The following is a 23,006-nucleotide window of genomic DNA, read 5'->3' on the forward strand; positions in this document are numbered from 1 at the left end:
GGAAAGCTAAAAGATGTGCTTTAAAGGGTCGGGGTGGGTTTTTTGTTTATCAGCTAGGGCGCAGCCGATAAAAGAAAAAAACGATTGGACGGCATGCCAAAAAATTTCCCGATAGTCCCCGAACCCGGAATCGGAACCGATTCCGGTTCCGATTCACATCTCTACTGCATCCTTTACCAGGGGTCTTCCCTGAGGAAATCTTCTCCGGTGAAACAAGGTCCTTGCTAGGATTTTTCATCTGACCCAGTAATTTACATATCATAATTTGTGGAGATGCATTCTGGTTTTTTTCATCTGATTCAGGAATTAACACACTGCAGCTTGTGGAGGTACATTTTATTGCAAAAGGATTTTCCTCTCTGTTGAACTTATAAGATTGTTTATTTATTGTGTGAATGATTGAACATGAGTTTTAATGTGCACTTCAGTTAATGGATGTCTGCGTACACAGTTATATGCTTGTGTGATTAGTGTGCTTTTTTGTGATGTAACATTGGATATTGGTTTGTTTGCATTGAAATCATTGTATATAGAAACAGAAATGACTGCAGAAAAAGACCAATCAGCCCATCCAGTCTGCCCAGCAAACTCCCACACTTATTTTTCCATACGTATCTGTTTCACCAACCACCAATTTCAGGGCCCTTGATGGTAACTGTTTGATTCAAGTTTCCTGCCATCCCCTGCCATTGATGCAGATAATAATGTTAGAGTTGCATCAAAGGTGAGCATAAGGCTTAATGGTTAAGGGTAGTAACCGGCCGCCGCATCAAGCAAATTACCCCGATGCTTGTTTACCCAGACTGCACAGATCATCGCCTTGTTGGATGTTGTCTGAATGTAAAACCTGTTTTCCACATTTCTCCCTTTTCCCCCTACCGTTGAAGCAGAGAGCAACGCTATACATGCATTCAAAGTGATGTAATAGGCTTAATTGGTTTAGGGTAGTAACCGCCGTATTAAGCAAGCTACCCCCACGCTTATTTGTTTACCCCGATTATGAAGTTCAGTCCTTGTTGGTTGTTTTCTGAATGCAAATCCTCTTTTCCACATTTCCCCCTGCCGTTGAAGCAGACAGCAACGCTGTATATACATTCAACGTGATGTATCAGGCTTAATTGGTTTAGGGTAGTAACCGCCGTATTAAGCAAGCTACCCCTATGTTTATTTGTTTATCCAGATAGTGAAGTTCAGTCTTTGTTGGTTGTTTTCTGAATGTAAATCTTCTTTTCCACATTCCTCCTTGCCGTAGAAGCAGAGAGCAATGTTGGAGTTGCATTAACCATGCAAAGGCTTATTGAGTAAGGGTAGTAATCACCATGTAGTTGCCCCCACTCCAGTAATCCACCCCCAAGGCTCTTCACTCCATTCATTCTTGTATACCATGTACAATAACTGTATATTGTATTTCAGTGTTACGCATACCAGAGTTACCTTTTGTATAAATACATTATACCCATACGATATTTATTAGGATTGTATTCGTCCAATCTTTGAATGTTCTTTTAAAATCATTTATAATTTGCATTTGGATGTATATGTTTACCTGATTATATATATATGTATTTAGGGTAATACAGAGATCATATTTAGGTTTTCACTCTCTTATCTTAACTCTGAATTTATTAATAAAGATTTTTGTATTATTGGTCATTATACTCAACATTAGACCAGTGAGCCTGACTTCAGTGCCAGGAAAAATAGTGGAAACTATTCTAAATATCAAAATCACAGAGCATGTAGAAAGATATGGTTTAATGGAACACAGTCAACATGGATTTACCCAAGGGAAGTCTTGCCTAACAAATCTGCTTCATTTTTTTGAAGGGGATAATAAACATGTGGATAAAGTTGAACCGGTAGATGGAGTGTATTTGGATTTTCAGAAGGCGTTTGACAAAGTCCCTCATGAGAGGCTTCTAAGAAAACTAAAAAGTCATGGGATAGGAGGCGATGTTCTTTCGTGGATTACAAACTGGTTAAAAGACAAGAAACAGAGAGTAGGATTAAATGGTCAATTTTCTCAGTGGAGGGCCTCAGGGATCTGTACTTGGACTGGTGCTTTTCAATATATTTATAAATGATCTGGAAAGGAATACAACGAATGAGGTTATCAGATTTGCAGATGTTACAAAATTATTAAGAGTAGTTAAATCACAAGCGGATTGTGATACATTGCAGGAGGACCTTGCAAGACTGAAAGATTGGGCATTCAAATGGCCGACAAAATTTAATGTGGACAAGTGCAAGGTGTTGCATATAGGGAAAAATAACCCTTGCTGTAGTTACATGATGTTAGGTTCCATATTAGGAGTTACCACCCAGGAAAAAGATCTAGGCATCGTAGTGGATAATAATTTGAAATCGTCGGCTCAGTGTGTTACAGCAGTCAAAAAAGCAAACAGGATGTTAGGAATTATTAGGAAGGGAATGGTTAACAAAACGGAAAATGTCATAATGCCACTGTGTTGCTCCATAGTGAGACCACACCTTGAATACTGTGTACAATTATGTTGCCGCATCTGAAAAAAATATAGTTGCGATGGAAAAGGTACAGAGAAGGGTGACCAAAATGATAAAGGGATGGAACTCCCCTGTTAGGAAAGGTGAAGAGGTTAGGGCTGTTCAGCTTGGAGAAGAGACGGCTGAGGGGGGATATGATAGAGGTCTTTAAAATCATGAGAGGTCTTGAATGAGTAGATGTGAATCGGTTATTTATACTTTCGGATAATAGAAGGACTAGGGGACACTCCATGAAATTAGCAAGTAGCACATTTAAGACTAATCGGAGAAAATTCTTTTTCACTCAATACACAATTAAGCTCTGGAATTTGTTGCCAGAGGTTAGTGCAGTTAGTGTAGTTGGGTTTAAAAAAGGTTTGGATAAGTTCTTGGAGGAGAAATCCATTAAATGCTATTAATCATGTTGACTCAGGGAATCGCCTCTGCTATTACTGGCATCAGTAAAATGGGATCTTCTTAGTGTTTGGGTACTTGCCAGGTTCTTGTGGCCTGTTTGGCCTCTGTTGGAAACAGGATGCTGGGCTTGATGGACCCTTGGTCTGACCCAGCATGGCAATTTCTTATGTTCTTAGTGCTTTTTCCCCATTTGCCGGTTTTTTTGTTATATTTCTTCGAGCACTTCATACATTTCCATAGCCCATATATGTGTGTTTGTCTGTGTTTGCCTGTGCATTTGCCTATGTACCATATGTGTACATGTTTAAGGGAAATGGACCCTTTACACTTTCGAATAATAGAAGGACTAAGGGGCATTCCATGAAGTTAGCAAGTAACACATTTAAGACTAATCGGAGAAAATTCTTTTTCACTCAACGCACAATAAAGCTCTGGAATTTGTTGCCAAAGGATGTGGTTAGTGCAGTTAGTGTAGCTGGGTTCAAAAAAGGTTTGGATAAGTTCTTGGAGCACGTCCATTAATGGCTATTAATCAAGTTTACTTAGGGAATAGCTACTGCTTTTAATTGCATCAGTAGCATGGGATCTTCTTAGTGTTTGGGTAATTGCCAGGTTCTTGTGGCCTGGTTTGGCCTATGTTGGACCCTTGGTCTGACCCAGCATGGCAATTTCTTATATGCTGTGGCATGCTAGATGCAGCCTAGTAGGCAAACCTACTAGGCCTACACTGATAGCTACTGAATGCGCCCTAGCTGGGACTAGGCTGGAGCTTCACCTATACTAGCTCCTTTTCCTCCTGGTAGAGCCTTTGGGTTCCGGAGGTAGGCAGGGTTTAGGCAAGAGTCCCTTAGGGTGTGCAGAAGAGGAGAGTCTGGAGCAAGGCCAAGGTTGGGGCAGGCAGTGGTCAGACAGTTACCAAGAAGAAGCCAGAGGTCAAGGGGGTGGCAAGCAGAATGTGGACGAGATTCAGAGCTGAGGTCAGTGGCAGGTGGCAAGCAGAAGGGAGGTCCAGGACTGTATCACAAGTCAGTAACAGGTAAGAAAATCAAGTTAGGATGGACCTGGAGGAGGACAGGGCTGGGTTGGACGAATTTGGATGAAACAAGGCAGGCTGGACAAGGCAAGGCTAGACTGGAAGCAGGATCAGGAACACAGGATCAGGAGCGAGGATGCAACATGTACTGCAGATCGCAGAAGGATCTTTTGTTGAGGCACCAGCTGGGAGTATGGTTTGGATTTATGTACCCAGCTGTTGCTGATGTCAACAGTATGCGCCCAAGCCAGTTCCCTGCCAAGGGCTTTTGTGTGTGCCTAAGTCAGCCTATGGCAGGACTAGCGGCAGCGACGGTGGTGCAGGGAAAGTGTCAGCAGTGTGCAGCAGGCTTGGTGGCATTGGGGTGAGTGCGGTCAGTTGCAGTGTTTTTCCCGCGCCTGGCCAAAAGTAACATATGCCTACCTGTGTGTGTGGTAGCTTGATAGAAAGAGCTTTTCAGACAGAGCATATTAGCAAACTGTACATGGCATTGCTTGGGTTGAGTGACTCACAACTGATGTAAATTTTCAAAACCAAAGAAAAGTGGAAAAGATAATTATTTCAATGTATTAAGAAATTAAGAAAAGAGCCTGTATATCTGTATGGGGGCTTTGCAGACAGAGATTATTGTCTATGCACAGTGCACCTTCCAATGTTCAGGGTGCTACTTGGTGGCCACAGATATGACAGTGTGACCTATTGACAAAAGCCTTTTATAAAGATATAGATTATGATTATAAAGAGTACCAGGAAGCAAAAAAGATTTTTACTGCTTCAATAATTAAAAGATCACTTAATTGGCTCCACAAACTCTTTAATGTTACAAAGATTCTGCTGGAAAAACCTGCCTAGCATGTAGAAATCATTGGGGCTAACACTTAATATTTGGCTAATGATTTCCAGAGTATGATAGCTGTGATTTAAAAGCCGTTTAGACAGGAAAATAGATGGCATTGTTCTGATGCATAAATCCCATCAGTCCCAGTTTCCTAGACCAAATGTATTAATATTACGGTAGTTTAGCTGAGATGTTGAAGCACCTTACTTCCTTTGGATCAGTCAGTAGCTCTTGATCTTTCATATGATGGGATAATACATGGCTTGAAAGATACTTGATAGACACCTTAAATTCATATTGTAAATGTCTATTTATGAGGGAATTCTTCCAAATTAATTGAAATGGACAGCAGTCTGCCCGTTTTTGAAGAAGCCAGCTTTAGCTGTCTTTGATTTGACTAATTATTGGTGATGTTTAATCTCTCATAGCTGAGAGCTCCTGAGAAAGTATGTTTTCATACAGTTGTATGAGCCCTTGGATGACAACTCAATATTTTATTCTTATTAATGTGAGTTTTGGGTAGGACACAGCATAAAGACTTTGGTGTCACTATTGGATTCCATCTTGTGTTACCTTGATAGTGGTGGTGCTGTTCACTTAATTTTATTAGATATCTCAGCAGCATTTGATAATTTAAGTCACTCAATCCTACTTGATTGAGTTGGAAAGTTAGGTCTTAGTTGAACCGTCTGGAAACAGTTTGAATTATTTCTACGTGATATAAGATAGCAGACATTTCAACGGATCAGTCTTTTCTTGGAAACCTCTTTCCACTGGGTTCCCACAAGGGCCAGTGCTGTCAGCTACTTGCATACATTGACAGCACTTGGCATTCAGTATCATATCTATGCAGATGACATACAACTGTTTCTACTACTTGGATCTGACCATGTCAGGTTAGGTGCCTGTATTACAGAGATGGGGAACTGGATGATGCATAATAAATTAGCACTGAATCTTGCAAAGACTGAGGTGATATGGATTAGACAATCTCCCCCCACCCCCCTGAAAATATGAACAAGTAAATACTTGGGGAGGTAGAACTCTCATTGCAGACTGAAGTATAGAATTTAGGAATATTGCTGGATGCAGCATTTATATTTAGGGTTCAAGAACTAGCAGTTGTGCAAGTCTCATTTTATTAACTGCATCTCTTACGGTGCTTGTGATATTTTTAACAACCTAATGGTTTTCGTACAGTGTTAAAAACTTTGGTTCTGAGCCATATTGATTATTGTAACTCTTGTTATGTAGGTATGCCACTATATCTACAGCAGGTTCTCAAGCTTGTACAGAATTCAGCTGCCTGCTTGGTTTCAGACATCACTAGACATGCCCATAGACATGACCATAGCACAGTGGTTTTGAAAGAGCCACATTGACTCATGATTAATTTTAGAATTAAATTTAACTGGTTTTTTATGCCATTAAACCCTCCACCAAACCATGACTAAAAAAAAAATTACTTACATTGGGGTTCAGGGGTGAGCTTTTGAGGGAGCAAGTGGCTCTTTGGTGTGGATGGTCACAGGCTTGAAGGCCCCAATGCTATTAAAAAAATGTGTGATGCGATTAGAGGATTAGATCTGATAACAACGGAAAGCAGAGGATGCTGGGAGACAGCCATTGATAAAGCAATGGCAGCATGTTTGTGGTCTGCCTTCTGAGGCTGGTGTGCTAAGCAGGGAGTGGAGAAAAAGGATGATGTTTGGGGGCAAAAGGAAGATGTTGGAAAGGGGTATAGAAAGTGGAGATACTGGACACTATGGACAAGGGGCAAAAAGAGGAGGCTGCAGAACTTGGCAGAGTATAAGTGGATGCTGAGTGGAGCTAGAGGAATCCTGTGTCAGTACTGCCCCCAAAAGAAGACAGAAATCAAACTACAAATACACATGCTGAAAATTCTTTTAATTTTGGCATTAATCCAAGACAAATGGCTCTCAGTAGGGGAAATGGTGTGTAAAGTATTTTTCTGGAACAACTGGGAGGAAGCAGTTGGCCTATGCTGAAAATCTCCCTCTTAAAAATTGCTCTGTCTCGGCAGTTCTGTATACCTTGCAACTCTAAGCCACAAACACCATTCAGCACTGTCGCATCTCTCACAATTTTTCAGATTTTTTTTTAAATTTTTCTTCGCTTTGTCCTTAGCTACTTCCCTCCGCACATACTTCTCACAGCAGCGTAAGCAATTCAGCATCACAGGAACCAAGACTTGCTCCACCTATTCTATTCCTCGTGCTCAGGTACAACAATACGTCAAAACGCAACCCTCGGCACGTGACGCCGGCGCCTCGCTGAACTGGAAACGTCCAAAGTTCTAACCCCTAACCCGAGCAATCCGTGGTGGGGCCTTCGCCGTTTCAGTCTGCCCGAAGTCGCCTGCTGTACAATTTGTAATAACAAAAGAAAAATAAAATAACCAAAGCGCCTCAGCGGTTGTGAACCGATCCTCGTTCGCGGTGCTAACGCCCACCGGAGTAGCGGCAGCATTTCTGGAGGGCGGAAATACACAGAGAGGCACTGCGGTGGCAGCCGTAGAAGCCCGATTGCGGCAGTGCCGCGGTCAGCTTATCTCGGAAGGGGGTCCTGGAGTGACCTCCAGCGGCATCCGCGCGAGCACAGGGTTGGACTTCAGTGGGCGGGCTAGTTAGTGTCTTCCTTTTCCTTCCTGTCTGTTATTGCTTTCCTGTCAAGGCCGGTCTCTGGCGGTTCCAGGAAGCGGCTGGCGCTGGGTCCTGGCAGCATGGTGAGTAATAATGTCCGAGTCCTACGCTCGCCAGCACATAGGAACTGCCGTATCACATTTACACTAGACGCTCGCTGCCACGGTCACATTTAGGCAGAGCCGTTTGCGTATCCACCTCCTCTGACACCGGCTCGGCTACGCAGAGCCACTCGGCCCGGTACAATCACTAACGAGTCTTTCAGTGACGCTTTCCATGCTCCACATGTTCAGCACTGGCTGGTTCCTCTCATGGTACCTCAGTCTCAGGGGAAATAGCTGCTCGTCTCCCCGCGACTTTAAGAGGGTCGCACTTGACAGGCTGCTGTGTAACAATGAGAGCTTTCTGCAGTTAGGGAGGAGTAATTCAAATGCAAAAGAGAGAGAGAGAGAGAGTGTTGACTTTGAAATCCGTAGAGGTGATGTTGCCGAAAAAGTGCTCCTCTGTGAGGGTGTCACCCTTGAAATACCCTTGAGCGGTACGGAGAGTATATGTTTCAACTGATATTTGAAGTTTCAGTATACAACTAAAAATAAGCGATGCTTTATTGAAAAATCTAAGGGACGTGAAACTATAAGTGAAACTTTAAATCCACAACACAACAATAAAGGTGGCAAATATTACTCCATTTCATCAATCTGAAAATACTTTTTCATTGATATCTACGTTTGACAAAGTCCCGCATGAGAGATTTCCAAGAACTAAAAAGTCATGGGATAAGAGTCGATGTCCTTTTGTGAATTGCAAGCTGGTTAAAATAAATTTCTAATTTGTAGTCTTTTGCCCCTAGCAGGGCTTCCCAAACCTGCCCTGGGGACCCCACTGCCAGTTGGGTTTTCAGGATATCCACAATGAATATGCATGAAATCAATTTACATATACTGAGTCTCCATTGTATGCAAATTTATCTCATGTATATTCATTGTGGATATCCTGAAAACCTGACTGGCTGTGGGATCCCCAGGACAGGTTTGGGAAGCCCTGTGGGAAACGGCTTTAAGCTGTAGTCATATTGGAAGCTACAATCATTTACAGTTGCTTGCTTTTTGTTGTATCTTTTCAAAAGATACAACAAATACTTGTCCATTGTAATATCTGTTACTATACTTTACTGTTTATTTTTAGTTTCTGTTCCATGTACAGGCATCGCCTACTAGTTCTGAGTTAAATGTACACCGATACGATGTGCAAACGGCTATCGGTATATAAAAAATGTTAAATAAATAAAATAAAATAAAAAAGCCTTTTCTTTCTTTAAATCCCTTTATATATCTAAAATCCTTTTACTGTAAATCACTATATTTAATTTCTCTTAATTAAATCCCTTAATTATTAATGTTAATTCTCAACTACAAAACTCACACAAAGAATATTTGTATTTATCTTATATTATGGTGTTTACAAGCCTATTCACTTGCCAAAATCTACACATTGCCTCTTCCATTTTTAGCTTTGTTAGGAAGAGGCAATGTGCCCAACAAAGATGGTAACTTTGATATCTGTGTGCAGGCGCGCACATACACATAATGCTGGCTTGCGCCAAAGGACATGGCCATTTTATAACATTTGCACATGGTATAAAATAGGCTGTACTCGCGAACATGTGCATACAATTTTATATGCATGTGCGTGCAAATAGTGCTTCTACCGCGTAAGTGGGGGGATTTTAGTAGACAAACGCACTGATGCAATTACCAGTTTCCTCAGTTTGTCCAGGTAAGGATTAGGACTTTCTAACCCCCCTAGTTAAATAGCCTCCCTTTTACCCTGTTAGCACTGACCCTTAAAATCCCGCTGACTAGCCTAGAATTTTTTAATTTTATTACTTGCACACATTTCATGTTAAAGTTCTGGAACACCCATGCCCCACCCAGACCAACCCCGCCCCTTTTTTGCAACTTCTTATTTGTGCTCATACCCAGAGATTCGCATGTACTTGGGCACCTTTTAAAATCCACGCATCTGCGCGTTGACCAGTCATACTCGCGTATCTCCCAGTTTTGGGGCACGCTGGGCTTTTAAAATTCACCCCAAAGTGTATAATGATCCGATGCAGGCAACAAATAGGAGAAACATCGACTATGTCGGGATCGATATATGTATTTGGTGGCTTGCAAAAGTATTCGACCCCCTAAAAAGTCAGCAGATTTGTGTGGATTGCAAATGACACTTAATATAGATTGTTCCAGACAGTATGCTTATTGGAAACCTGTATGCTCTTAAAGTATATTTTCAGAATCACAATTCATTATTTCTCTGCATTTTTTGTAAAATAAAATTAAAAGCGAAAAAATGCTGCTTGCATAAGTATTCAACCCCTTCAGACGACTACTACTTGGTAGAACCATCTTTTGCTGTAATAACAGCTTTGTCTGTTGGGATAAGTTTCTACCAGTTTTTTCACACTGGGGAGTGATTTTTGCCCATTCTTCCTGGCAAATTTGCTCCCAGTTGTTCAGGTTAGTTGGATGATGCTTTTAGACTACAGTTTTCAAATAGTGCTACAGATTTTCAATTGCATTGAGATCTGGACTTTGACTTGGCCATTGTAGAATATTCAACTGTAAATGATTACAGTTTCCAATGCATGATATGACTACAGTTTAAAGACCTTTGCGGGCAAAAGACTGCAGATTGGAAATGGCATTGACCTACTGATACAATCCCTTGTACACAAAAATATAAAAATGTCTTTTCAGATTGATAAAATGAGTTTTTGAATTGAATACAATTTGCTGCTTTTATTGTTGTTGCGGATTTATTTTGAAGGTACAGGTATCCTAATTTTATTAATGGTAGTGAAATTTAAATGCCATTTTGTATTTGTAGGCTTTGGATTTTGTACCCAAAATTTATTCCTAAACATGAATATGTACCTCTACAGACAGTTTAGTACACCTGATTACTTGGACAAAGCCTGATAAATTTTAGTATGAAAACTATTTTCTTCTGGAATTGACACTGTTTTCACAAATCAGGACTGGTATTTTTGAGAGGGCATCTTATGTTTTGTTGTGCTAGTTTTATGAGTTTTAGTTTGTGAACATCCATATGGGATTTGGAAATGATAGGATGAAAAACCATAAGACACATTTGTTTGCCTTACCTCCACTGTATACATATTGTATACAAGGGAGGTAAGGCAAACAAATGTGCCTTACCTCCACTGTATATGATAGATATGATAGAGGTCTATAAAATAATCAGTGGAGAGGAACAGGTAAAGTTGAATTGGTTGTTTACTCTTTCAAAAAGAAGGGCCCACCAATGGCCTGTCTCTTTGTGTACCCCTTAGTGGTACATGGGATATTGGGGTAGGGGTTTTTAGTTTCATTTCTGTTTCTAATTTATAAATTTTGAGTTTAGTATGTAAATCATGAGGGGTGATATTATGCCTTGTGTGGGTAGTCTCTTAGAGATATGCAGGACTGCCAGAGAAAAAACAAGTTTGTCGAGTTAACAGACTTTAAAATCTGTTGTGAGGGAGGGAATTGTTACTGGACAAGGTTAGGGAAATATTAGGCCTGCTTTAAACGTAGGATATGTGAATGCCAGGAGAGCTAGAGGGAAGGGTAGTTATATAACTGACATAACCAAAATGGATTTGATGTTTCAATGATTAGAGTCTTGGTTGAAATCATATGATACATATTATTTGAATCAATTATGTCCATTGGGGTATCCTTATATTGAATATGAGCGCCTAGTAAAAAGAGGAGGTGATATACGGATAATTCATACGGCCGATATTAAGATACAATCTTTGGGGGTAATTCCGCCTGCTCCAGTGAAGCTATGGTGATAAGAGTACTGAGTTGGACACTGTGTGTTTTATATAATCCACTGGTAAAATCCATAAGTCAGATACAAAGTTTGGGCAAGTTTTTATTCTCCCTTCATTTAAAATATGAGAAAATAGTTTTAATAGGGATTTTAATGTACATGCAGATAATATTATGTCCAGGCATGTTAACGAACTGTTAGGTTTGTTGAAAACTGCAAATTTCTTATAATTGGTGAATACGCCTACCCATGTTGGTGGGTATATTTTGGATTGACTTTGTCCTGAAAAAATGGAAAAATTTAGTAACAGATCTAGAAATCTTATAAAATGTTATGGTTAGATCATTGTTTGCTCACATTTAAGTTACAAATTGATTTGTGTAATTATAGTTCCTGCCAAGGGTAAAGAAGTTAATCTGTGGGACAGTGCAAACAGACTTTTTTTTAAATTGTTGGAAACAAAAATTAGAAGAATGTGAGAAGAACGATCTAGGTGTGAGTGGTTTAGTGGAAAACTGGAATATGAGCCTTTGAAGGCATATGACCAGGTATGTGAAGCTAATAAAAGAGCCCGTTGGTTTACGCAAGATTTATTATTAGAACGCCAGAAGTTAGGAAAATCTGAAAGATGATGAAAATATCCAAGTAAAGATAATTTACATATCTATAGAACAAGTTTGGGCTTATCTAGGTCTCTTTGTAAGAAAGTTTGAGGGGATTATTTTGCTCAAACAATTAAGAAGGCAGTTAATCGCTCTATGACTTAGCTTGCTATTGTTCAAAAGTTAACCTTAGTCTATGGTTGTGAGTGATTACCCTGCTTATGAAGAGATGGCTGATTATTTTATGGATAAGATTGATAGAATTTGTGCAAATGTTTGTTCAGTGCCTAGGAGGGGTGATGTTACTTCATTGAGTTCAAATACTGAAGAAAAATGGCCTGATTTTTAGAATAATTTCCTTTAAAGGAAATCACTAGTATAATTGATCATTTGAAATCAACTTCTTATTTGGATCCCTTTCCTTTTTGTATAATTAGGAACTTACAGCAGGATTCCTATGGATTAATCAGAATGATAGTTAATATTTTCTTAATAGAGGTAATTTTACCAATTAAAAAAGATATTAAGTTATCTACGTTTGACAAAGTCCCGCATGAGAGATTTCTAAAAGAACTAAAAAGTCATGGGATAAGAGGCGATGTCCTTTTGTGGATTGCAAGCTGGTTAAAAGACAGGAAACTGAGTAGGATTAAATGGTTTGTTTTCACAGTGGAAAAATGTAAACAGTGGAGTGCCTCAGGGATCTGTACTTGGACCGGTGCTTTTTAATATATTTATAAATGATCTGGAAAGGGGTACGACGAGTGAGGTGATCAAATTTGCAGATGACACAAAATTATGCAGAGTAGTTAAATCTCATGCAGATTGTGATAAACCTCTTGAGGACCTTGCGAGACTTGCAGAAGAAATTTTACGTGGACAAGTGCAAAGTGATGCATATGGGGAAAAATAACCCTTGCTGTTGTTACACCATGTTATCTTCTATCTTAGGAGTTACCACCCAGGAAAGAGATCTAGGTGTCATAGTGGATAATAGATTGAAATCGTTGGCTCAGTGTGCTGTGTCGATCAAAAAAGAAAACAGAATGTGAGGAATTATTAAGAAGGGAGTGGAATATAAAATGGAGGATGTCATAATGCCTCTGTATCGCTCCATGTTGAGACTGCATCTTAAATACTGTGTGCGGTTCTGGTCACCACATCTCAAAAAGGATATAACTGCACTGGAGAAAGTGCAGAAAAGGGCAACCACAATAAGTGGCATGGAACAGCTGCCCTATGAGGAAAGGATAAGTAATTTAGGGCTCTTCAGTTTTGAGAAGAGATATGATAGAGGTCTACAAAATCATGAAAGGACTTGAACAAGTTAATGTAAATCGGTTATTTACTCTCTCAGATAACAGAAGGACTAGGGAGCATTCCATGAAGTTAGCAAGCGGCTCATTTGAAACAAGTTGAAGAAAATTCTTTTTCACTCAGTGCATAGTTCAGCTCTGGAATTCATTGTCAGAGGATGTGGTTAAAGCAGTTTGTGTAACTGGGTTTTCAAAAAGGTTTGGAAAAGTTCCTAGAGGAAAAATCCATAAACTGCTATTAATTAATAAGCAATAGTAGCTTGAGATTTATTTAATGTTTGGGTATTTGCCAAGTACTTGTGACTTGGATTGGCCACTGTTGGAGTCAGGATACTGGCTTGATGGACCCTTGGTCTGACCCAGTATGGCATATCTTACGTTATGTACTAAGGATTTGTTAAATTTTAGACTCCATTCTTCCTACATTGGGCAAAATTATAGAGACATGTGTTCTTGTTCAGTTAGAGGAGTTTTTAGAAATTGTTTTAGTGTTGAATGAAGGGCAATTTGGATTTCGGAGAAACTATAATACTGAGTTGTTATTGTTGCCCTGGATGGACAAGTTGCATCAATTTCATACTGGTGTGTTATTGCACCTTGTTATTGCTTCAGCATTTGATACTATATCTCACCAATTACTTCTCTCACGGTTATGTGAGCATTGTATAAGTAGAGTAGTTCTAAGGTGGTTTACTTCATTTGTGCAAGGTATAGCATAGCGAATGCCCGTTGGATCTTTGTTTTCAAAGTGAAGAAAGTTGTTGGTAGGGGTTCTCCAAGGCTCTTGTCTGCCTGCAGTTCTTTTCAATTTGTTCTTTGTTCCAATTGGAACCTGTCTAGAAATATTAGGAATGGCATATTATAAATATGCTGACGATTTACTGATTTTTGTGCCTTTTATAGAAGATGAGATGATACCGAGAAGTAGAGCGCAAGAGATTTTGGATACAATTTGAGGATGGCTTTCAACTAATGGTTTGTTTTTAAATGTTGGTAAAACAAAACTTTTATGGGTTGGTAAGCAATCGCCTTTAGATGCCATTTTAAATGTGAAGTATGATAATGAGACATTACCAATACTATTTGAAATTAGAATTTTGGGATTTTATATGGATTCAGTTATTGTTCAAACTGCATGTACAGCATATGGTAAAGTTTGCATTCTTTAAGTTGAAAATGTTATAACCTTTAAGGCCAGTATTAAAAGCACATCTCTTTAGATCTGTGCTCAAACTTTGGTGTTAAGTCACCTAGATTATTGTAGTAACTTGTTGGTTGGCTTACCTGGTACTCTTTTGCGGGCCTTGCAGCTAATACAACATGCTAGAACAAGATTGATAACTGGAGTAAAATACTGTGAGACTGTTTCACTGGTTTTGAAATCACTACACTGGTTTCCAGTGAAATCGAGGTCTCAATTTAGAATATTTTGTGGTGAAAAACAAACGTCTATTTAAATTCTCACTATGGTGGCCAAGATTTTTTCTTGGTATGCTCTGTCACGTACGTTGCGTTCTTCGGGAGTAAAGTTGTTGGCCTTACCAGCCATTAATAACTTTAGGTTGCAGAAAACACTTGAGAGAACATTTATCCTACTTAGGCCCTAAATTATGGAAAACGCTTCCATTGAGACTTAGGGAGGAGAGAGATATTAAACTTTTCAGAAAAGGGTTAAAGGCCTGGTTATTTGTGAAAGCAACGATATCAACAATCAATGGTACCACAAGTATAATTTAAACACATTATGTTTGTGCACAACCAAATATATGTAGGCCCCTTACTTTAAGGGTCTGTATTGTGCAACAGACTCTATTCTTGTATAGGGTCACCTTGCTTTAATTTAAATTATCTGTTTTTAGTTATTTTTTCTATTTCCTTTTGTCATAAAATCGATAGTCACACAATCTCCGTAATTATAAGGAGGGGACACAAATACTCATCTACTCCATGGAGCAAGCAAGGTGACCCTATACAAGAATAGAGTCTGTTGCACAATACAGACCCTTAAAGTAAGGGGCCTACATATATTTGGTTGTGCACAAACATAATGTGTTTAAATTATACTTGTGGTACCATTGATTGTTGATATCGTTGCTAAACGGTTCGGTACACTGGAATACAGTGGTGTTGGGTTATTTATGTTGTATTTGTGAAAGCATACATGAATTAAAAGTACAGATGATATTAATGTTAATGTTTTTACTGTGTCATGTTTGAATTGTGAACAACACAACTCTCGTCGTGGAAGCAGTGGTATTGAAATATATGTAAATAAATATAAAGACTAGGGGATATGCAATGAAGGCACTAGGTAATATATATTTAAAACAAATTGTAGAAAAAATGTATTTTTTACTCATGCATAAATAAACTCTGGAATTCATTGTCAGAAGATGTGACAAAATCTGTTAGTGTAGCTGAATTTAAAAAAAAGATTTGGACAAGTTCCTAGAAAAAAAGTCCACAGACCATTATTAAGATGGACTTGGGGAAATCTACTACTTATCCCTGGGATAAGCAGCATGGACTCTGTCAACTTTTTGGGATCCTGCCAAATACTTGTGTCCGGAATTGGCCACTGTTGGAAACAGGATATTGGGTTTGATGGATCTTTTGTCTGACTCAGGATGACAAATCTTATGTTCTTATATTCATTATGGATATCCTGAAACCTAGATTGACTAAGAGGTCCACTTATCTAATGGGAGTGGGGTAGCGTTTAGAGAAGTTGCAGTGCTTGCCTGCAAACTGGTTTTGAAATAGAAACTCGCTGTGTTTTTTCCTTTGAAAATTCCATAGCAATTAGTGCTGCAGAGTTTTTTTTTTTAAATCTGTTTACTCTGCAGATGCAAAGAAATAGGTTAAACAATGTGCAGTGTTTTCAGAATGAAATCCCTGCGTATAAGCCAGCTGGCAAGAGAAGTGAAGGCAGTTTTCAAAGGGGCCTTCACTATGGTTAAACACCTATTTATCTGCAGAGAATCCCCTTGAAAATTGTCCTTTATATAATTTTGAACCTCAGTTGTATTTTTTTTTTTTTTTTTATCAGTCAGCGCTAACACCTAGTACAAACATTCATTTTCTTACCTTGTAGTAAGGCTGCTTTTCAAGGTCTTATACTGTGGTAAACACAGACTGTATAAGAATCTTTCTTACCTTTAGTGTGATTATTAAGGAGCACTTTGAATTTATCTGACTCTTTCCTTTGGGCCTTTGTTCCTGGTGGCATGCACCCCTTGGCCTATGCCCAACTGCTGAGCCTATCAATACGAGACTGCATGATTTTGGAGGGGGAGAGGGGGGGGGGGGCTGAACATATAGAGAGGACAGTTCCTGCTGTGTACTATGCCAGTGGTTCTCAACTTAGTGCTCAAGGACTACCTGGCTAATCTGGTTTTCAGGATATCCACAATGAGAGAGATTTGCTTGCATGGTCTCCATTGGGTGATCCAGATTTGCCACTCTTGGAGACAGAATGCTGGACTTGATGGAGCTGGTCTGATTCTCTCTGTGGTTCCTTTCTTCCAGCCTAATGCCGCAGTTCTTTGTTTGTGAGCTCCTTTTCCTATGGGAAATGATACCTTCTTGGACTTCATTTTAGTGTGGTAGATATGTCAAAGCTTCTGCTTTATTCTCTTTCCTTTCCATCTTTGAATAGTGTATTTTGAGTTCCAAAATTCCTCTGGAGAGGGCTTGATGAGTATGTATGTGTATTTACTTAAAAAAAAATTATATATATATATATATATATATATCCTGCATTATCTCATTCTATAGGCAAGGTACATAAAGACGTCCACAATCCTGAAGACAAAATGGCAAAGGAAATTTCATGCCCTCTATGTATACATATTCCTGTCTGTTTCCTGAATGTATACTTAGAGGGCATGAAATTTCTGGTTGGCAGCTTGCCACTAGTGACTAGAAATTTCAAGCAGGCAAGTTAAGGCCAGTGGGCTCTTGGGGTTTGGGAAACCGGAAGTACTTTTCCCTAGCCCTGCTGATACTCCCTCTTTCAGCAGCCCATTGATTATTAGAATTTCCACACTACTGCAGCTTTCCAGCAGGAAGGTGCCACCAGCATAGTAAGCAGCAGGAAACGGAAAGAAACCTAACCTGCTGGTGGCAACAGCTGGCAGGATAGGCACATGGTTGCCTGTGCTGCAGTTTCTGGTATTATGATATGTGTCAGAAAAAGCTGATGAAATTTCTTTCTAAGACTTACTCCCTCCCCAATAATACACAGATCTTTAGGTACCCCCAAAAACTTTTATTTTTAACAGTTTCAGGAGAAGGGCCACTCAGTCTTTTAAATGGATTTGTTACTTTCTTGCCAGTTAGGTAAGACACCAAGAAATATTGCACAATTGGCTGTCCAGTATAGTGTGAGCTAATAAAATGTGCATCAGCATGGCAGTATATTTCCCTGAAGCACACGTGCCAACAGGAATCAATTATGAGATGAATGTTGTTTGCCACTATGCCTGCTGCCTCTGCCACTCTAGTTTTGCCATTTTGCTCAAATACATAAAACAATTCATCAGACTTGCCAATAATAGTATATATTGTATGTTACTTAGTACGGTATGACTCATCCTTATTACCTAAAAGCTGTTCAAGTATCAAGTATACCTTTAGAAATCAGTGATACAGTGGAGTTTATTTAGGTAAGAGAATGTTTTCTAAAGCCAGGAGGTTTTCTTCTTGCAAGAGCAGTAAACAGCACTGCCTTTATTAATAAGGTAAAACAGAACTGGAGCAGTCAGCAATTCCGCTCATACAGAAACAGGAATCATGTAAGTAAACTTCCAGAGCAATATGGAAGCCCTAGTTGCTTGGAACAATTCACTACTAGCTAACTCAGTACTTTTCAGCACACTGACATTAAGTGCATTTCCAACACTTTCCTACTTGTGGAAATGTCACTTACTATGGTCATCTTCTTTAATGAGTCCAAATTTTTGCATACAGTACTTCAGAAGCAGTTTGGTCAAGGTATTATTGAGATATAGCTCAGTTAAAGATTTCCCTGTTTTGCTTCATCTCTTATGAATAACTATTTAATAACAATGTGTTTTGTTTGCTGATGTTGAGCTGTACACTCTACCAGTTTCATTGAGGACTGACCTATATTTATGTGAACTGGATTGTGCTAATACTTCTTAAATTCAGATTTTTCCAGAATTTTAGTTAGAGGTCTTGGCCATTTAGCAGGTACCAGTCCTTTTGGTCGAGAAGAGAGGGGGTAAAGAAGGATCCATGGAATCCGATTCCTCTTGTGGTTCTCAGTGAGTTTTTGGGGACCCAATTTCTGGTGCCAGAGATAAGTGACAGTTTGTCGCAATTTTATCAGAAGTGGTCCAAATTACAATGGATCAGTGGGGTATGGAGATCATTTGAGTTGGTTACACCACTGAATTCTTCCATCTGGTTTCTGATGTTTTTATGGTTTCCCCCCCTACCCACCCACCTACTGCTCCACCATGAAGTGAGAAGCCATATAGGAGATGCTCAGTTGGCTCCTTGGATTAATGGCAGTGGTGCCAATTCCAAGGGCTCAGTGGAGTCTAGGTTGGTATTCCTTTAATTTGGTAGTTCCCAAAAAAAGAGAGATCTTTCTGTCCCATCCTGGATCTGAAGCAAGTCAAATACTTGTGGATAACTCATTTCAAGATGAAGATCTTGAAGTCTGTCCTTATTGCAGTACGGAGGAGACAGTTTCTGACTTCCTTATGAAGTGTTATCTGCATATCCCAATTTGGAGAATCAGTGCTTTCTGTGTTTTGCTGGGGTGGATCAGTGGGTGGGTGGGCACATTTTCAGTATCAGGCCCTACCTTCAGTTTGGCTATTGCCCCAAAGACCTTCTAGGTTGTGGTGGTGAGGCTACACAAGGAAGGAATTTTGGTGTGTCCTTATCTGGATGACTGCCTGATAAGAGCAACATTTTGGTGCAGGATAATTCAGTGGCCATAAAGAGGATGGTGCAGTTCTTGCAGGAATTTGGGTGGATAATCAGTTTCACCAAGAACAGTTTACAACTGTTGCAGATTTTGGAATATCTAGGAACACTGTTTGATACGAAGATAGGGCAACTGCACCTGATAGAGCAGAAGATTCTGAGATTGTGGTGACAGGCTCTTTCCTTGGCTGTCAGTCAGGCATCCATTTTTTGGAGTTGTCTACAGCTTTTGGGTTCCATGACGGTGCTCTGGATTTAGTGCTTGGGCAAGAGGTGCACATGAGGCCTCTACAGCAAACCTTCTCTTCCAGATGGAATAACCTAATCTCAAATTCACCAGGATGAGTTTTGCACTCTGGGGTGTATACCATCCAGGTCCAGGTGATTTACTACTCTTCAGTTTGTCAATCAGGTCTACCAAATCTTCTAGGTTCTCCGGAGTTGATTCAGTCCCTCTGAATCATTACCATGAAAAACCTTCTCCAGTACGGGTACCTCCCCAACATCCTCTTCAGTAAACACCGAAGCAAAGAAATCATTTAATCTTTCCGCGATGGCCTTATCTTCTCTAAGTGGCCCTTTAACCCTTCGATCATCTAACGGTCCAACTGACTCCCTCACAGGCTTTCTGCTTCGGATATATTTAAAAAAGCTTTTACTGTGAGTTTTTGCCTCTACGGCCAACTTCTTTTCAAATTCTCTCTTAGCCTGTCTTATCAATGTCTTATATTTAACTTGCCAATGTTTATGCATTATCCTATTTTCTTCTGTTGGATCCTTCTTCCAATTTTTGAATGAAGATCTTTTGCCTAAAATAGCTTCTTTCACCTCCCCTTTTAACCATGCCGGTAATCGTTTTGCCTTCTTTCCACCTTTTATTAATGTATGGAAAACATCTGGACTGTGCTTCTAGAATGGTATTTTTTAACAATGACCACGCCTCTTGCACACTTTTTACTTTTGTAGCTGCTCCTTTCAGTTTATTTTCTAACAGTTTTTCTCATTTTATCAAAGTTTCCCTTTGAAAGTTTAGCACGAGAGCCGTGGATTTGCATACTGTTCCTCTTCCAGTCATTAATTCAAATTTGATCGTATTATGATCACTATTGCCAAGCGGCCCCACCACCGTTACCTCTCTCACCAAATCCTGTGCTCCACTGAGAATTAGATCTAAAATCGCTCCCTCTCTTGTCTGTTCCTGAACCAATTGCTCCATAAAGCTATCATTTTATTCCATCCAGGAACGCTATCTCTCTAGCATGTCCTGATGATACCCCAATATTGACTGGGTAAATGTAATTTAAGTCTCCCATTATTACCGCACTACCAATTTGGTTAGCTTCCCTAATTTCTCTTAGAATTTCACTGCCCGCCTCACCATCTTGACCAGGTGGATGGTAGTATACGCCTATCACTATAGTCTTCCCCGACACACAAGGGATTTCTACCCATAAAGATTCAATTTTGCATTTAGTCTCATGCAGGATGTTTATCCTGTTGGACTCTATGCCATCCCAGACATAAAGCGCCACACCGCCTCCTGGGTGCTCCTCTCTGTCATTGCGATATAATTTGTACCCCAGTATAGCACTGTCCCATTGGTTGTCCTCCTTCACCTTTTTGCTTGTTGGAATCTTCTTCATTTTGGATTCATGCAAGCAATATCCTTTCCTTTTTGCAATAATCAGCGAAGATTATAGGTTGTGCTCTTAGCCTCTATATCTTCCAGTATTGTTTGGGAATACAGGGATATATGAGACATTCAAACATTTTGAAGAATTCTACAGCAGGGATGGCCAAGTCTGGTTCTCGAGAGCCACAAACAGGCCTGGATTTTCAGGATATCCACATTGAATATGTATGAGATAGATGTGCATACAATGGAGGCAGTGCATGCACATCTATTTCATGCATATTCATTGTGGATATCCTGAAAACCTGGCCTGTTTGTGGCTCTTGAGGACTGGTGTTGGCACACCTGTCCTATAGATTGCTTCTTACATGTTCATATATCTGGTGGTGTTTCTTTCTGTAACTGTTGTGTTTTCTTACATAAGCAGCAGCCCAGTACTTGATTGGTAGCCCAGGTCTTGTCAGCATTATTCATGCTAACTGGATATTGTTAAAAGCAGCAAGATTTGCAATTCTATTTTAGAATGTTGAATATGGAACTGTCTTCTTGTGATGAATTTCATTCTCTTCCTTCGTGAAATTCTCAATCTTTATCTGTGAAACTCACATCCATTGTCTGTTCGGACAGTTTCAGCTTCTTGTGTGTTTGGTGTTCTGAGTATCGTACATAGTGCAAATATATGAGATTTTGTCTTTGTGCTTAAGGAAAAATACATTCAATTTCTGACTGGTAGTAGCCAGTAGATGATTGCAATGTATCAACTGGCGTGGGTCCACATAACTCCATGAATATTAACTGAGATCGATTTTTGCTTGGTTTCTTTGAAATTGCCTTAAATGGTTTTCTTGAATGTTTATCTAGAATTAAAGAAAGGTGTAAGTCCCCACAATCATAATACAATTAAATATACCAAAAGAGGCAGAACTACACATTTCAAACAATTCAAAAAAACTACCAAATCTGCCTCATTGCATCTTAAGGCAAACAATTTTTGAAAATAACATTTCTTGGCTGTATTGGCATCTTCAGTGGAACATGGGCAGAAACGAAAAGAAAAATGTGTGAAAAACACAATGAGAGAAGGTTGTCACTGCTGCCTTAAAGCCACCCCTCTCTGGACCTGCTTATCTTCTTGATGAAAATTTCTCCAGAGGGCAGGAGAGATCCCCAGTCACCCCTGTGCTGCAGCTGCTGCTCTTGCAAATGGTGCCAGCAGACAAAGGCTGGTGCCATTGTAAATTTTTGCAGCGCAGGCTGGTGCCTTTTTTATTTTTAAATAAAATAATGGAAAATGAAAAATATATATTTCCTAGCATGTAGACAGATGGACTCAGAACCAGTGGGTTTATGCTCCCTGCCAGCAGATGGAGATGGAGCAAGCTGATGTCACAGTATAAATAACCCTGCAGTGATCCCACCCTGCCAGTATTCTCCGTCTCAGCAGATTTTGACATGCATCTCTCTATTGGGCCGATACAGTAAAGCGCGGCCGTGGTTACCCGGTTTTTAACCCGCTTTGGACGCATGTTTTGGACGCGTAAGACGTACTCGTGATTCAGTATCGGCTTTTATGCGTCCTTACCACTGCCGAAAAGGAAGCGTATCCCTTTCTGCCGCCGCATGTATGACATGTTAATGATCGGATTAGCTATTCCCTCCGATACAGTAACGTGTGCCCAAATTATCGCCCTGTTAACCAGCTTATTTACCGCGTCTTTTAACCTGAATATTTACCGCCTACTCTGTCCCTGGCGTTAGATGGGAGCTGCGCCAGGCTAGAGTTAAACTGTACGTCTCTAAGCCTACGGACATGGATGCCTCTATGGGCATCCATGTCCAGAAACTTGGACGTCCGGCAGGGCGCTCAAGGCAGCGGGGCCTACAGGCGGGAAGGTCCATGAACGAAGCCGCAACCTCGGACGTCCAAGGTCATGGCGTCTGTTCATGGACCTTCCCGCCTGTATCTGGGCGTCCATGATCGGAGGCACCGCTGCCTTGAACGCCCGGCTGGACGTCCAAGGTCGCGGCTTGGACATCTGGCCGGGCGCTCAAGGCAGCGGTGCCTCCGATCATGGACGCCCGGATACAGGCGGCCGGGCGCTCAAGGCAGCGGGGTCTGTAGAAAAGAACCATCCACTTACCTGGTGAAATGACATTTCTAATGACAGGTACCAGCGCACCCTGGATACTGTATAGGC

The 23,006-nt window shown here is 40.2% G+C and overlaps 1 protein-coding gene across 2 annotated transcripts in view; it reads left to right on the top strand.

Annotated features, from left to right (window-relative positions):
- Nucleotides 1-6,890: 6,890 nt before the first annotated feature.
- Nucleotides 6,891-23,006, top strand: part of TMEM161B (transmembrane protein 161B) — a 248,632-nt gene continuing 232,516 nt past the window's right edge. The window contains exon 1 of one of the 2 annotated variants that reach the window (XM_029573644.1): nt 6,891-7,536. In XM_029573644.1, coding sequence (XP_029429504.1) covers nt 7,534-7,536 — 3 coding nt within the window. In that variant the 5' untranslated portion in view covers nt 6,891-7,533. The remainder of the gene's footprint in view (nt 7,537-23,006) is intronic. The other variant, XM_029573628.1, reaches the window with a different exon arrangement.

Source organism: Rhinatrema bivittatum, chromosome 1 (assembly GCF_901001135.1).
Source record: "Rhinatrema bivittatum chromosome 1, aRhiBiv1.1, whole genome shotgun sequence".
NCBI lineage: Eukaryota > Metazoa > Chordata > Amphibia > Gymnophiona > Rhinatrematidae > Rhinatrema > Rhinatrema bivittatum.